Genomic DNA, 14828 nt, shown 5'->3' on the forward strand with positions numbered 1-14828 from the left:
GTGTTAGTGAAAATATGTGGTGGTGTAAAATAGACCAAATAATGAAAAATATATTTACGTGCTGGTGTAAAGAATCATTAGTGCTTAGCGAGGAAGCAATTTGTCTTCCCTGAGAGAAAACCTAATCTTATCTTTGACTCATTGCTAGTAAGCTTATGTTTTTCCTGCATAGTAGCAAAACAGGATTTATAATTTCTATCTGTGGTACTGAGTTGTCTAAAAGAAGGAAGTTGTGCTTCTTTATGTATATACATTCATGCGGCATTTTCTGAAACAGTTTCACTGCCATTAGGAAATGAAAAAGCTATTCTGATACATAGCGATAGAGTAAACACAAGACTAGTTATTCAACAACTGTCTTTTAGAAGGAATGCTTTCAGAAACGTGTGTGTTCTTGAGCCTGTGAAGGTAGCAGCTTGAACATTGTGCAGTATTATATGCTATTCATTGTGAGACTAAGAATTTTGTTCTCCATCTAGAGACAATGACGTATGGCATTTCAAATTGATCATCTGACATGTCTTTTTAATGGCATGTATAAAAAGAGGTAAAATAGTTACAATTTCAACAGCTTTGACTACGGAGGCCCAGAAAAGTCCCAGGTTAATTGTCATTGAAGTTGATGATAAAAATTCAGAAGTAATTTTAGATTTTGATCTAAACAATATTATGTAAATCAAATTTAATTATGCTGTCGTCTAAACTGTCCTTCTATAAACGCACATCTGTATATCAACAGAAAGCCTCTACATGGTTCAGGAGGTGTAGGCTACGCAAACTGTGACTGATTTCCAGAGGCTTTGGGAAACTAAAGCACAGCTGTGAAGAGAGCCAGAAAAGGTCAATAAAAATAGTTCTTGTTCAACAACAGTTTGAAGGTCTGGATTTCTCAGCATCAGCCTTGTAACTCTCTGGCACGATGTCCAGCGTAAATGGGTAAATTCTCTTCACGAAAGCAGCAGGGCCCATGGCGTCCCACCCCAGCAGTGCCCTGAGGCAGGGAAATTAGTGTGAAAGACAGCTCGGCTGTGTGTTCTTCCACCTCCTTCTGCCAAATGTGTTCAGGTGTCCTGTCTGAACACCATGAAAAAGACTAGGTCACATAACAGAAATCTCAGGTTCTATTTTCCTTAACTGAAGATTTGCTACATCACCTTTTTTTCTTTGTTATTTTTTAAATTATGTACTTGACTTGGATTGATATCGCCAAAAACTATACTAGTTGTTTGTTTTTTAATTTCAAAGTAAACGTTTGCGAGCAGTGGTTGAAGCACTGGGGACCAACTGTATAAACTTAGTCCTTTAGATTGCCTTCTTACTGCATTCATTGAGTGCATCTATTCAGTACTGTAGGCACAATAAATTGTCACTGATTTCAACAGGACACCTTTAGCAGCAGCCTGCAAAAGGGATTGATGAAAAATATTTTTAAAATAAGAATTTTCAAAGGACCTAAGGATGTCAAATGACCAACACCCACTGATTAAAGCCTTTTTGACAATCCCCACCGTGAATGTCATTGCCATTGTCAAAAATGTTTTATTTGCATACTTACTGTTTTGGAAAAGTTGAAATGTAATAGATTGCTTAAGATATTTTCAGGTCTCTCTTAATGATCCATTTAAAAGCTTTGGACCTTAAATTAGCTTCCGCTACATCTTCACAACAAAATGTGTTAACTATTGTGTACTGCACCATGTCGCGGCTCATGCTGTTCTCCAATAACGTGTTACACACAACTAGTTTTACCATAAAATTTCTTAAACTTATTTGGCCTATGGTTGCCAAATAGTTTATAGGTCTCGCTTACCAAATACAGTTCTTGCTGGAACAGATTCTCTGTTAAGCCAGAAGGACACCTGTGACAGTATCACTGTCATGATGCATGGCAAGTAAGTCTGGATGACAAAGTAACCAATCTTTCTCTTCAAATGAAAATGTGTAGTCATAACAACATATTCCCCTAAAAACAAGAAAACCATCAACAGTAAACTTTTATAAATATGCAAATTAGAGGGGTTTATAGGAATTATTTTTTTATTATATTATCTGCTATTGTAAAAAAAGTTCTCAGATCAAATTAGGTCAGATCTGAAGAAAACATTTAATAAAGCAGGTTCCGAAGCTCCACTAATAATACAAAACTAGACAGTTCTGGGAAATGCTAATTAAATTTACATCTTTTCATCTCTGAGTAGTGAATGAAAGTCTACATTAACTGGTGGCTGTTTAGGGCTCTTTTGAAAGGTCTTATTCCATTAGAAGATGGAAATCCACTGTATTACACACATGTAAACATCATATAAAGAATAAATCAAGACAGGCACTCAGAATTGTTTCAGTTGGGACAAAGATGTAATTGTTGATGTGATTGTGTCTTCATTGCCATTGTCTGTGCTTTATGTACTCTGAAGATTAAGTGTCCCTGTTCTGGTAACTCAGTATTTTACTAAATGATTATTCTCTCCTGAAGTAAATGGAAAACGCAAGAATAACACAGGATATTTTCATTAGCACTAACTTTTTGGGTGCTACGAAACATATGAGCTAGGTATTCTAATTGCAATTAAAAGGAATCTTAAGTATTTATGTAAGTCTATAAAACATTCCTGCCAGAACGCAACAACTAATGCCTCATTTTCAGATCATCATTTACACCACTGAAAATGGAGTTTGAAAAACAGTATATTCTCAAAAGATTGGAAAATCTATTGTTGCAAGGTGTTTTTTTTGGAGTGGATCGATTCTTCTTATTATGTAATAAATATTATCTTAGGAAAGAAACAGGTAGACATGTAACTGAACAGAAACCTCTGCATTAGAGATGACATATGAAATTACTGTTATTCTATTTTAAAATGTAGGCAGTTGGAAAGAAAATATTGCTCTTGTACAGGAAAAGCTTAAATTGGATTGAAAAACTATGTCTAGACATTGACTGCTTATGCACCAAGCATGTCAACTGCCCTTTTCTTTAATTCAGAATCTGGAAGAACATTCATTTGAACAATCTTGCTCAATGTATAACCCTGAGAAAAGCTTATAAATAAGATGTGGCAATTCTCCTGGTATGTTTCAATATAAAAGACAGCAGCAAAGGGGGAAAAGAGAATGAATTCTAAATTGAGAGGTAAAGCAAAGGGTATACAAGGAAAATACTTCAAAAATAGGACTGGCAGAAGGTAGTATGGTGGGCATTATTACTTGAGTTTTGCCCACCTTTAACTTTTATTGAAACAACCTTCTTTTCCTCTGTACCAGAGATTATGATCTTGTGAAGGGTGCCGGCCTTGGCTAGAAGAGCCAATAATGTAATTTTATCTACTAAAATATGACATGGGAAGCTATTTTAATGCAGTCAGATATAGAATGCTCACAACAGTATGTCAGAATTAATTCGGTGATTGTAGATAGCAAGCTAAGAATACAGAGTGAACACACCACTGTACTCTGAAGCTTTATTTAGCTGCTTAAATTATCAAAGTATTTTTAACCTCTGGAAAATGAGAACACGATTCCAAGCGTAAAGGCAATTAAAAAGACAGGGATTACTCTCATCTGTTAAGCATTGCAGCAGGTCTGAGCTAGAAGTCAAGTAAAGGTAATGCCATGAGGAGTGAATCAGGCAAAGTACAGGCCTAGAATAATGTCTACAGCTCAGCTATGAGGCAAAAACCTGTTTTTAAATTTCCAAAGTACCAATGTAGTCATTTATTAGAAGACAGTAGATCTGTGATGAGATTTATTTAAATAACTGCAGGATGTGAAAGCACTCCAGTTACTTAATATTTAGCTTCCCGCACTTTATGGCTTTCTTTAACTGAAAAGCATAGCCACATTCATGACAGCTGCTGACCACTGTCTAACTTTCCAGCAATTCCTCTGTCATTCTGTTTTCAAAGGTTTGTAATTTGGGCATAAATTATACTGCAAGCTAAAATTTCAAATGGCTCTTGAGCATAATATTTCCTGTATTCATAATGTCTGATTAGTGGGCTTGCACAAGTTGTAGCTTATGCATCTTACCTCTTATTCTCTTATCCAAAGACGTTAGAAGGAAAGGTATTTCTCTTCAGCTTTCTTAGGATACCTAAAGTCTTCCATAAATAACTGCGGTGAGCAGATAAATTTGTTTTTCATTTTATTTATTCCATGAAGTTTGAATTAGTTTATGTATTGCACAATATGAAGCATTTAAAAGTAGTCACACAACTCTTTCACCTGTATTAACTTAATGTTTTGAATGATTGTCCATGTTTGAATACTTCCAGTGCTCTGGAATAGTTTGTGTCTGTGCTTGCCGCTTCTGTAGCTACAGTTTTTAACCAGCCATTAATTCTGCAGTATATCATATCATTGATTCAGATGTTCAGGTGGTGTCAACCTGTGTCCTTAGATGAAAATAGTTGATAATTCAGTAAAGTTACATCAAACCTGTTACTCAGTGTCTGTAAACTATCTGTAATAAACCCAGTTTATCAGGTGAGCACCTAAAATTAATGTGCCTCACATCAGACATAAGGTTTGACTGAGTTTTAGCTATAATAATACTTTTTCTGTTGCTGTAGGTATGAAGTAAGGTTTTCTTGCCATTAATTTAGAACAAAGTATTCCTCATTTACTACTTATGCCATGTAACCCAGTAGAAAAACTCTTAAGAACAGCAACCTTTCAGCAGATTTACAGAACATTAGAAAAAATATACCATTGTGAGTATAAATCCTGATGATTCTCAGTGCAAAGGAATGTTTTCAACGTGGCAAAATAATTCTATGTAAATAGAAACTTGCATGAGCCCTTTAAATATCTGTTAAAGTGCTTACAAAAAAGATAATCTTAAACTACTTCTGAGTCAATGTGAGTCAGTAGTTGGAGAGTGACAGGAATTTTACATAGAAGCAAAAAATGGATGACTTTCTGTTTAAGCAAAACAGCAGCAACAATAATTATTATTTTGTTTACTGAATACTATTTTTAAGCCTGTAGTACCTGCACATTCCATTGCCAGCATAGATGAATAACCATGCTGTAAAAAAGTTTTAGTCTTTCAAGATTCTTGTCATAAAAAAAAAAATCAGTATCTGTAGTTATCTTGTTCTAGATCCAGAAATAAGGATAGCAGATGTCCTACTAGCAAAGGAAGAAATTAAAGGGGGAAAAAAAGGGCTTTATGGATTCATCAAATCATTTAATAGTTTTGAGAATGTTTGGAGTAACCCAGTTACACTGAAATTCTTGGAAAATACATGTCTGGAATTCCAGACAACTATAATAACATCTTTAAATTGCCCAAGATGATGTAGATTCCTCTAGAGATCCACAGAATCAGCTACACAAGAGCTTAATTTTCCTGCCTAATAAAGGTGCTGAGAACTCTTAAGTGAAGATTGTCTTCAATTCCTTTTGTCTTTTTGTCAGATGAGTCATCGTCCACAACTCTGAAAGTAGGAAGGGATTTCATAATTTTCTTTACATATGTCATATCTTAAAATAGAGATGATCAGAGGACAAAGATGTGCTGGAGGATTCTGTTGATACTAGCTGCCCACCTACCTGAATGGGGAGAAAGGTGTTTATTGACCACTTCTGATCACCACCATTATTTTGGGGAAGGCAAAACATTTTTCTTTCCAGAGCAAATCAAGAAGAAGTTTTCCTTAAGACATTGAATTTGCAAGCAATAAGTGTGTTCTTTCCACCACTGTATTTTCTGACCAGGTAGTAACTAAAGAGGATTACAAGTCTGGTACTAAAAAGATTCTTTAATGGGCTTACTATCAGTTTTGATAACTATTTTATTTAGTTCTTTGTAATGTTTTTCTGCATCTAGACAATAGCATCTTTATTTCATTGAATAATTATTATACTATATTTAACTTCTATAGATAGGCATGGTAAAGAGTTTCTTCAGGTAGAAAAAGGAGGCAGAATTCAATTCATGGAATTGTATGAAGAAATTTTATACTTAGGTTTGCCTTCAGTTCTGTTTAAAAAATTATTATCTGTCTTGCTTAACAATTGATAGGGTGCTTCTCACGTTACTAATTACCCTGGGCTATATCTGGTATTATCTATTTGGTTTAGATACATTCCCAAGCTTATAAGTCTTCTGATTATCCTGCTGCCCTTATAGTGCATCCAGCAAGCAGAGAATTGACGATGAGCGTAAAACGGCAGGTACACAAGTTGTTGAGGTCTCTCTGAGGGAGTAGCTTCAGAACAGAAAGAGCAAAGAGCATGAGATTCTTGTAGTTCCTCACAAATCCTATTGACTTTTCAGCAAAGGGCAGCTGAGGTGAATTGCTGTCTCCGCAAAAGTCAGTGGCAACGTTTCTAGCTGTGGCCATGCCAAGAGTTCTCCCCTTTTCTTTTTACTTGTCCGATGCCTCTCTCCTCAATAATGGAAGCAGTGAGACGATGGGAACCATTGTACTGATACTGTTCTTATGCAAAGTCCTTGTTACTGCTGTCCCACTTTTTTTATGATTACACTGATTGAATAGAAGCTTCCAAGCTGTAACCTGAATATTGGTCCACTAGAAACTTTTATCTGTGAGAAATTTTGTTGGCTTAATAGAGCATATGAATACATTTTGACAAACTAAATAAATTCAGACACAAATTAGGGTTCACCTTATATCGACTCACTTTTCCTTAAATGTTCATTGACTTTGAATGACACATTAGAAAGTTTGATTTCTGCAGGTATAAGTGTACTTCGCTAGTTCAGACACATCGGGTACATTCAAAGCAGTACAACTCCTTCTAATGCAGTGCTTGTTTTGGTCCTCTGAAGAGCCAACCTAGTCAACACTGAGCTCTTGTTCATGCCCATTGTTCAGTTTATTACTATATTTAGGTCTTCGTGCCCCTTCCAAATTAAAAAAAAAAAAAAAAATCTTGAAACAAACACTGCAAAGTGAAAAAGCTAAGGTTTTTAGCCAGCTTCAGGGTTACAGGTATGTAATAATATAAATGTCAGCTATATTTCGTGTCTCATTAATAGTTTTGGAGTTAAAGCTGGTACTAACGTTAAGACACCTAAAACCTGTTTGGATATTCCAGATGGTTTTTAATTTGATAACAAAAAAAAAATTCTTTTCACTATCTAAATACCTCCTTGAGAAACTGTATGCTTCTTTTTAGCGACTTCACTCCTTCCAGGAGTATGATCTATTCTTCATATTCTTATGCTATTTTTTTAAGCTTTTATAGTAAGCAGATAATACAGTAAGAATGAGGAGTGCTTCTTTATAATGTAAATTACTGTTTTTTCTGGCTAGATCTGTCACTATAGGAAGCTTTTAAATGGTTTAAATATTTTAACCACCAGTTAAAGTACGAAAATAATCTCAGGATATGTTATCTTTTCAGAGACACGTTTTCCAATCTGAAGTTCATATATTGCAATTTATTTCTCTCACTCTCTGGTCTTCATATTTTTTTATCCTGCTCTAAATTATGTTTTGGCACTTAATTATCACCCTTCCCAACAAAAAGTTTGTCACAGACCTGTACTGGACTGAACAATTCCAGAGTCCACAGTTTGTCCAAGCAGATCATATTGGTTCAATCGAGAGCCATCTTCAGCCACAACCACTGATCTTGCTGGTTCCCGTGTCCATTCATATACAACCTCTGCTCTGGTATAAGCATCTAATTTAAAATAAATACATTGCATTTCAGATTTGCACCTTCTCTTTCCATATGGCTTTATCACAGCAATATTTTAAGCAGTGGTTTCAATATTAAATTATCTTTAATTATCTGTAGAAACCCACAACTGGCTTACTGGAACTTTTTATCTATGAGAAATATATCTGATTTTATAGGTCTAACCATATGGTGATTAGCTACATATCTGCTGTAGGGCTGGATTAAGATTGGTCCTCAATAGCATGGAAGTCTCTCTCCCTTACATCATTCCTTCCTACGTAAAATATGAGTATCCAGAGGTGAGAGTGAGGTGTGGAATTTCAGGGCAATGTGAGGACTCCACCTCTTTTTCTAACTTTTGACTACTATGAAGAAAGGCGAGCACCGGTCTTTTCAATTTGTCATAGTGTGGTGTTGTCTGGGCCACTGTAAGAAAATAAGCGCTTCTCAGAGTGGCTTCAGTGATCTTATCACTGGCCTGGCTAGAGCTTTCCATTTGATTATCTCCCCCACCCCGGACTGTCCTTGCTGTTTTAACAGGCGTAGCAGGCACTTCTGAGGCTGCCTAGGCTCAAGTGAGTTTAAATCACAATTAATCTATTGTTTTGCTTTGATTATTTCTGGGAAATGCTCACACTCAAGTTCACATTTATTTGAGTCTTGAACAAAGCAAAAGAAAAATGCTGTGGGCTCTTCAAACCTGAGTAGCCTAGTATGTTACACAGATAATTCAGTAGCATACTGCATATGCCATGCAGGTGTTTTGTGATGTTATTAGTATGTTATTTATATTATTTCAGGAATCAAACTATATATAAATTTTTTTAATATCGGTGCCCTTGTAAGATTCTTCTGTCATTTTGCATAGTCTGGAGTCTGACAGCTCTCGCTCTGAGCAGTTAGGGTGGGAGTTAGTTGTCTACAGAGAAGCATCTAGTGTAATTCTTCACACCTAAGAGTATCCCAGACGTGTACGGAACTGAATGTGTAATCAGAACCTACATGCAGCTTGCACCCATCAAAGGCAGCTGGAAGCCAGACGGGGCATCTTAAGGCATCTAAAATGACACGACTCCTACCTACAGGATGAGATTCTCCCTTTTTTCAGGACTGGCAAGTAGGAAAGGAAAAGGAGGAATCTGATTTGCTTGACCTCATTTGTGAGTTAGTAATTTAATCTTATCAATGTAAGAGATAACAGTAATTGAAGAGGTGGTGTTGGATGGAGTGTGCTGATAAATTAATTGCATGGCATTTGATCCCACATTATTGAAGCAGAAGGGTGCTTTTACCCTCAGATTTCATATTCCCCAAGCTCTGTAACATATACATAGCTTTTTGGAATCAATGGTAAATGAAAATCTACATCTTAATAATTCTGACCTTAAAAATAATGGTCACAGTAAGTACAAGGATTGGCTTGCTAATGTAGTCACATAAAGAAAAAGAGGCAATAATAACAGTAATTTTCAAGCATTTTACTTGTTCTGAAGCATAAGAGTAGTTCGGAAGAGAGAGGACTGGTTTCCTGAGCTGCTGAGAACCACTGGATTGGGCTAGAGGGGAGTACACTAATCAGTGCTGGAAATGAGCTCGCCCTGACTTGTAACTGCCAGATTCAGTGTTCTGTTTAGCTTCCACCTTCAGCTTCCAATTCAGATATTTCATAAGTAGCAACACAGCCTTCTACTCCTATCACTGCTGCTTTCCAGAGTGGCCTTAGTTTTAAACTGACAATCAGATTTTTGTGGTAAGAGTTGAGGAGAGCATCTCCCTTTCTGATTTTGTTTTGCTAACATATGTCTTGTTGTTTTTCCAGAATCTCGTTAGCATTTGTCACATCGAATTTACATTGGAATAACCTCTAGTTTAAGATGGTATTTTGGCAAATCACTTTAGCCTTGGAGCTGGGTCAAACATTTATCGGCCTCTACAGTATAGGCAGAGTCTGTAGGAGATGTGCGACTCCTTCAATATGAGGCTTTTCTGAATCCAGCTCCAACAAATGATGAGTAACAGTGGAGGACATGGAAAAACTCTTATCCAATTTAATCCAAAACAAACAGCTGGGCAAACGCTACCTTGGGGGGCTACTAAGTGTAATATTGTGGTCTGCACTTTAAAGCCTGGCTTTCATGACAACTAAATGTCTCTTTCAGTAAATTTTTCAGTCCATTAAGATGATCATAATGAATTGCTTTAGTTGTTTGACATAAATGTCCCAAATGTATTTAAATATGATTCCCACTGGAAAAGTGGCAACTAAATATAAGAACTGTTCTTTTTCTATGTACAATGGCGGGTCCCATTTTCGTATCTTGCTTGGGTCCAGCCATTTGTCCCATGGGAGTTATTTCTATTTATATCGATAACTAAATAGTGAGACAAATATTCTATAATCTGATGAGAAGGAGGGGAGAGGTCCAGCTTCAAGGCTCTGTTCTGGACACTGAATTCCCCATGTGGTGTTTGCAATAAAACCATGTTACAGAAGGAATTTCTCTCCATGAAGATCCCAGATTAGAAGCTCACCTGAATTTAGTAGGGGAATGCAAAGTTTTCAAGGAAACTCCTTGATTTTGTCTCATGGCCCTTCCCAGCATTTGGAGTTATCTGTTTTGCTAGGTCCTGTTTAGGACAGCTGGTATGATAGCCAGTTAGTGTTCAAAACAACAACAACAAAAAACAAAACAAACAAACAAAAAAACCCACAAAAAAACACCACCACCAAAAATAGCCTGTAAAACATGGCAGACCACGCCTGCACTCTGAGCTTAGAATACCAGTTACCACTTCTGACTTTTGTGTAAGAAATGGTCTTTCAGTCAGAAATATCACTGATTATTTTTTGTATATGTATAATAATAAATGTATGTAAAAATAATATATATTATGATAAGTTTGGGGGTTTTTTTAGGAAAAGGAAACCGATTTAGATACAAAAGATATGTAGATACATTTGCATGTCTTTTTCCTATGTTGTTTTTACCTTGTGGTGAGGTTCTGGAGTTGTACTCAAATCCATATTATCTACCCCTTTTCATTCATATTTTCTGCATCTCTTAATCATTTAATCGAGGCAAGATCCTTAGTAATCTGGAAAGCCATGCACTTTGTGAACTAGGAGTATGCTAATCTGGGACCCAGTGGGCCAGAAAGAACTCAATGTAGGAAAGAAATGGGAACTGTTGTTCAGACGAGGGAGTGTCTGGTGTTTAGGCTGTGGCTCAATAATGCACAGATGTGGTGACAGGTGTCTTATCAAGTCTATAAAAATTGAATCGAGTAGTTCACACTTGTTCAAAACCAGTTGATAGTTTAACTTTGCATTAGCAGGTTTCATGCACAATTAGCCACCTTCCCACCTCCCAGACCCAGCATGCGGTCTGCATAAACAGTTTTAATGCGCACTTCAAAAGAAATTCAATCCTGTGCCCACTCCTGATCTAACTGGGATCTCAGGTGCACAGATCTCCTGTTATTAATCAAGGACCCACTGCAGCTATTTGCCCTATTATTAGCTGGTGTAAGGCTTACCCCCACCCCCTTCTGTTTCACAGGAAATTTGGAAAGATTTATTGGAAGTGCTGTAAGAAAACTTAACATTCAAGGAGTAAACTATCCTTGTCAGTTATACTCTAAGTTTCTATGAGCTTTTTGTTGTCTAAATTTTATCTAGGAGGCTAGTAGCTCTTTAAAGATAAAGCATAAGTCCTTTCTCATGGTAAACAGCTATTCAGCCCAAAGTAAATTATCACCCTGTCTGGTAACATGTGAAGAATGAATTGGGTGTTCTCCTTGTTGATTTCTAAAATAGATCAAGTCACTAAGTATCTATTATCAGTGAAACGACCCATTTCTACTAGAAAAAAATAGCCATTGAAGAAACAATTTGTACACTATTACTTCTTCCACACATTTTGTCTTCCTTGTTTGTGTTGAACCAACCAGAGTAAAGCAGCTCCTCACTTTTTTTTTTTTTACTTAAAGAGTTGAAGGGAGGCTATATTTCATTTTTTCAAATATTATGTTTAGCTAAGTTTGAAAATATCAGTGTCAGGTTGGTGGTTATGCAAATTAAAGTTTTTGGGGAAATTCTCAATTTACAGAAAGATTTGTCAGTTATTACACTGATTTCAGTTACATTACATTTTGTACACTATGTTCTTGAATCTAAGGTTACAAATGCTGCAAACGTAGAACTCTAGTTGGAGCTTTGTGAGATTTTTCACTTCCAGAAATGTTGCATTATAGTAATATGAATATTTTATATTCTTAGGCAAAATTTTGTTCTAAACGTGCCAAAATTATGGTAGGGGAATGTTTTCACCTAAAGCAATTCAGTTATCCATGGTCTTCATTACTTTTCTCTAACATTGATTTTGGGTCTTAACAAAATAAAGCAACTATAAGATTAACAGTATATTCTATGTGACAAACTACTGTTCTAGATGTTTTGAGCACTGTCATTTTTCTCTTTTGTAAATTTCCAGGCATGGCACGGGGGGATATTTAAGACACATAGAAGAGGTTCATTAAATTAAGTATAAATATATAGAAGAATAAAAACACAACCCCGCAAAAAATAAGTGAAAAATACACCAGATTAAAACCATGAGGTTTTCTCAGTTGCAAAATACTTCTGTAAAGTGGCCTAAAAAGGGAGAAACCTCAATTTAAAATAAACTTACAGCTTCCAAATTTCAAGGGGCAAGCATGTGCATCCATAGGAAAGTCTTCTAAATGCATTGGACATTCTGCTCTCACCGTCAATCTATAGTGGATTAATGAGCAAAAGGACACATTTATTCTAGTTTCATAGCAATAGCAAACAGAATTCTAGTAAGACACATAGAATAAGTACAGCATAATATCAGTTATGTGATTAATTAGCAGCTAGAACAGGACCTGAATTGTCTGGCTGGGGGTGCTGACAGGCATGTGTAGAAACAATAGTGCGACTGGCTCTGCCTCTCTACCATGTTTCACTGTACAGCAGAGACATGACTAGACTTCTAACTTGGCATGAGGATTAAAATCTATTAGAAACTGAAATTGCTTCCTCTCTGCCATCATTAAATTGGCCCACTGTGGATGCTCAGACATTTGCTGAAATCATTTCATTGCTATCAGCTTGGGTGCAAACACGTTTCTCAATAAAAGAGATTAAATAAACTAGAAACAGTCACATACCATGCATCAGCAAGGAATGAACAATATTACTTGAATACTAGACAGAAGATTGTATTAAGGCACTTGCAAAGGTGAGCAAATAGAAATGGTTATGGTCTAAAAAAGAGACATATGTGAACTATGTGCTGCCAAGATAGTGTTCTTGTGGATTAAATCCCTAACAGCCAAGCATTTAGAAAGACAAGAAAAATTGAGCTAGACTTGTATAACTACTAGCCAAGCAGATTCTACCCTAGCTTAGGCAGTCTTGAAAGATGTTGCAGAATAAATTGAATATATTTGACACACTCTCAAAAGCCTGGAGACTTTGTTTTCTCCAAATACTTGTACTGCTTTTAAAAACATCTTCAAAATTGTTAAAATAAAACTCAGTGTTCACCTACATACTAGGCTATTCATCTTGACTTTGAGTCAACAGAATCACTTTATACCTTTTTTGATTCCATGGGAGACTTAACTGGGGGGATGTGTAGCTCTGTAGAGACAACATACCATTTTTTTCACTGTGTAATTTGCAGTCTTTTAATCTAGAATGTTTCCATGACTGTGTATCATCCCTATTTTAAAAGGATTTAACCCCTCTGCTAACAAGTGGATAGCTAAAGTTTAGTTATCCATGAAGAGAATAACACACTTCTAGTAAGAGTGGTGCCAGCACAAAAATAATTTTTTCTCCTGACTTTCCAAATGCTTGTGAATTGTTTTGCTTGTTATGAATGGAGTAAGAAATGTCTATTTTTAGACTGTCCTGCTCCCTATTCCCAAGCAACAAGAAATATGAAGAATGTGTATCTCCTAGTTTTTAGAATGTGCTTTCTATAAAATCCAAAAATTAAAGACCCTTGTACATGATCTAGTAGTCTGGATTACATTAAACTTTTGGTTTTATTACAATTTGCTGATGGAATCCATGAAAACAACTCCAAATTAAGGTCCTCTGCAAACTGGTGGATTCCTAATACTGTAAGTAACTTTAAAAAATCAAGCATTAAGACATATCCAGGGAGTGTTAAAGGTAGCACAGCAGGAGAGGAAAAAAGAAACACTGCAAATGTTTAAGTTTGTCCATCATTCCATGGCCTATTGTGAAAATAATTAGTAAGTAGCAATCAAATTATGCTCAGAAAGGAACCTGTTTCCTGGTTGGGAAATACAATGCTTTAACAAGTTAAATTGTCAAACTAAATGAAGGATATAATATTTTAGGACTCACCTCATTGTGTATAGCAATGTCCCATCCTCTGTAATTCGTAATAGTTTATTTGGCATTGTCATGTTATGAGCCACTGACTTCTTTCCATTGTGGAAAAATGTATCAGGTGTCCAAATTTTGCTGGCCATTAAATTATTTAACCGGAGAACAGTCATAGGTCCTTTGAATTTTAATCTCTCATCTTTCCAGCTTTGGCGGAAAAATACATCTATAGTGTATTCCTACATCAATTCAGAAAAAAGGGAAATGCTTATGATGGCATATGTTGCAATATGAGAACTTGAAAAGTATATTCTTACCGTTCCCTAGAAGCAACATGACTATTAATGAAATTAGTAATTATCAGATGTTTATTCTTTATATTACTTACAACGTACCTGAAGCTGGTTATTAAAGAGTTACAATGCCATTACTGTTCAACAGAATAAATGTCAGGGAATAGAGTATTGAGATCATAGTATTTGAGATATAATGTAGTGGAAACAAAATAATTCACCTTTTTCTCACTTGTCCTTCACCTTCCATAAAACCATAATTTGAAGCTGTGGATGTGATAGCCACTATGTGTAGCACAGGAAGAATATGTCTCTTAGAAGCAAACAAACCTGGTGAGACAGTGTCTTACTAGACCCTTTTGTTCTAAGTGTCTCATTAGCATAAACATGTAGTCAACCTGCGAAAAGTTCACAGTTCAGTAAAATTATATGCTCTGATTTATGAGAAGTAGAATGTCTTATTGGGCCAAATCACTGGACTGCAGAAAGCA

At 36.0% G+C, this 14828-nt stretch overlaps 1 protein-coding gene across 1 annotated transcript in view; it reads right to left on the reverse strand.

The window, feature by feature from the left end:
- Positions 1 to 14828, reverse strand: part of GABRA1 (gamma-aminobutyric acid type A receptor subunit alpha1) — a gene marked incomplete at both ends in the record, with an annotated part of 41047 nt that overhangs the window by 4455 nt on the left and 21764 nt on the right. Inside the window, 4 exons of the mRNA XM_082006203.1 lie at positions 1811 to 1963; positions 7513 to 7656; positions 12348 to 12430; positions 14063 to 14283. Coding sequence (XP_081862329.1) covers positions 1811 to 1963; positions 7513 to 7656; positions 12348 to 12430; positions 14063 to 14283 — 601 coding nt within the window. The remainder of the gene's footprint in view (positions 1 to 1810; positions 1964 to 7512; positions 7657 to 12347; positions 12431 to 14062; positions 14284 to 14828) is intronic.

The sequence above is a fragment of the Phaethon aethereus genome (genome assembly GCF_964289735.1).
Source record: "Phaethon aethereus genome assembly, chromosome: 14".
In the NCBI taxonomy this organism is placed as follows: domain Eukaryota; kingdom Metazoa; phylum Chordata; class Aves; order Phaethontiformes; family Phaethontidae; genus Phaethon; species Phaethon aethereus.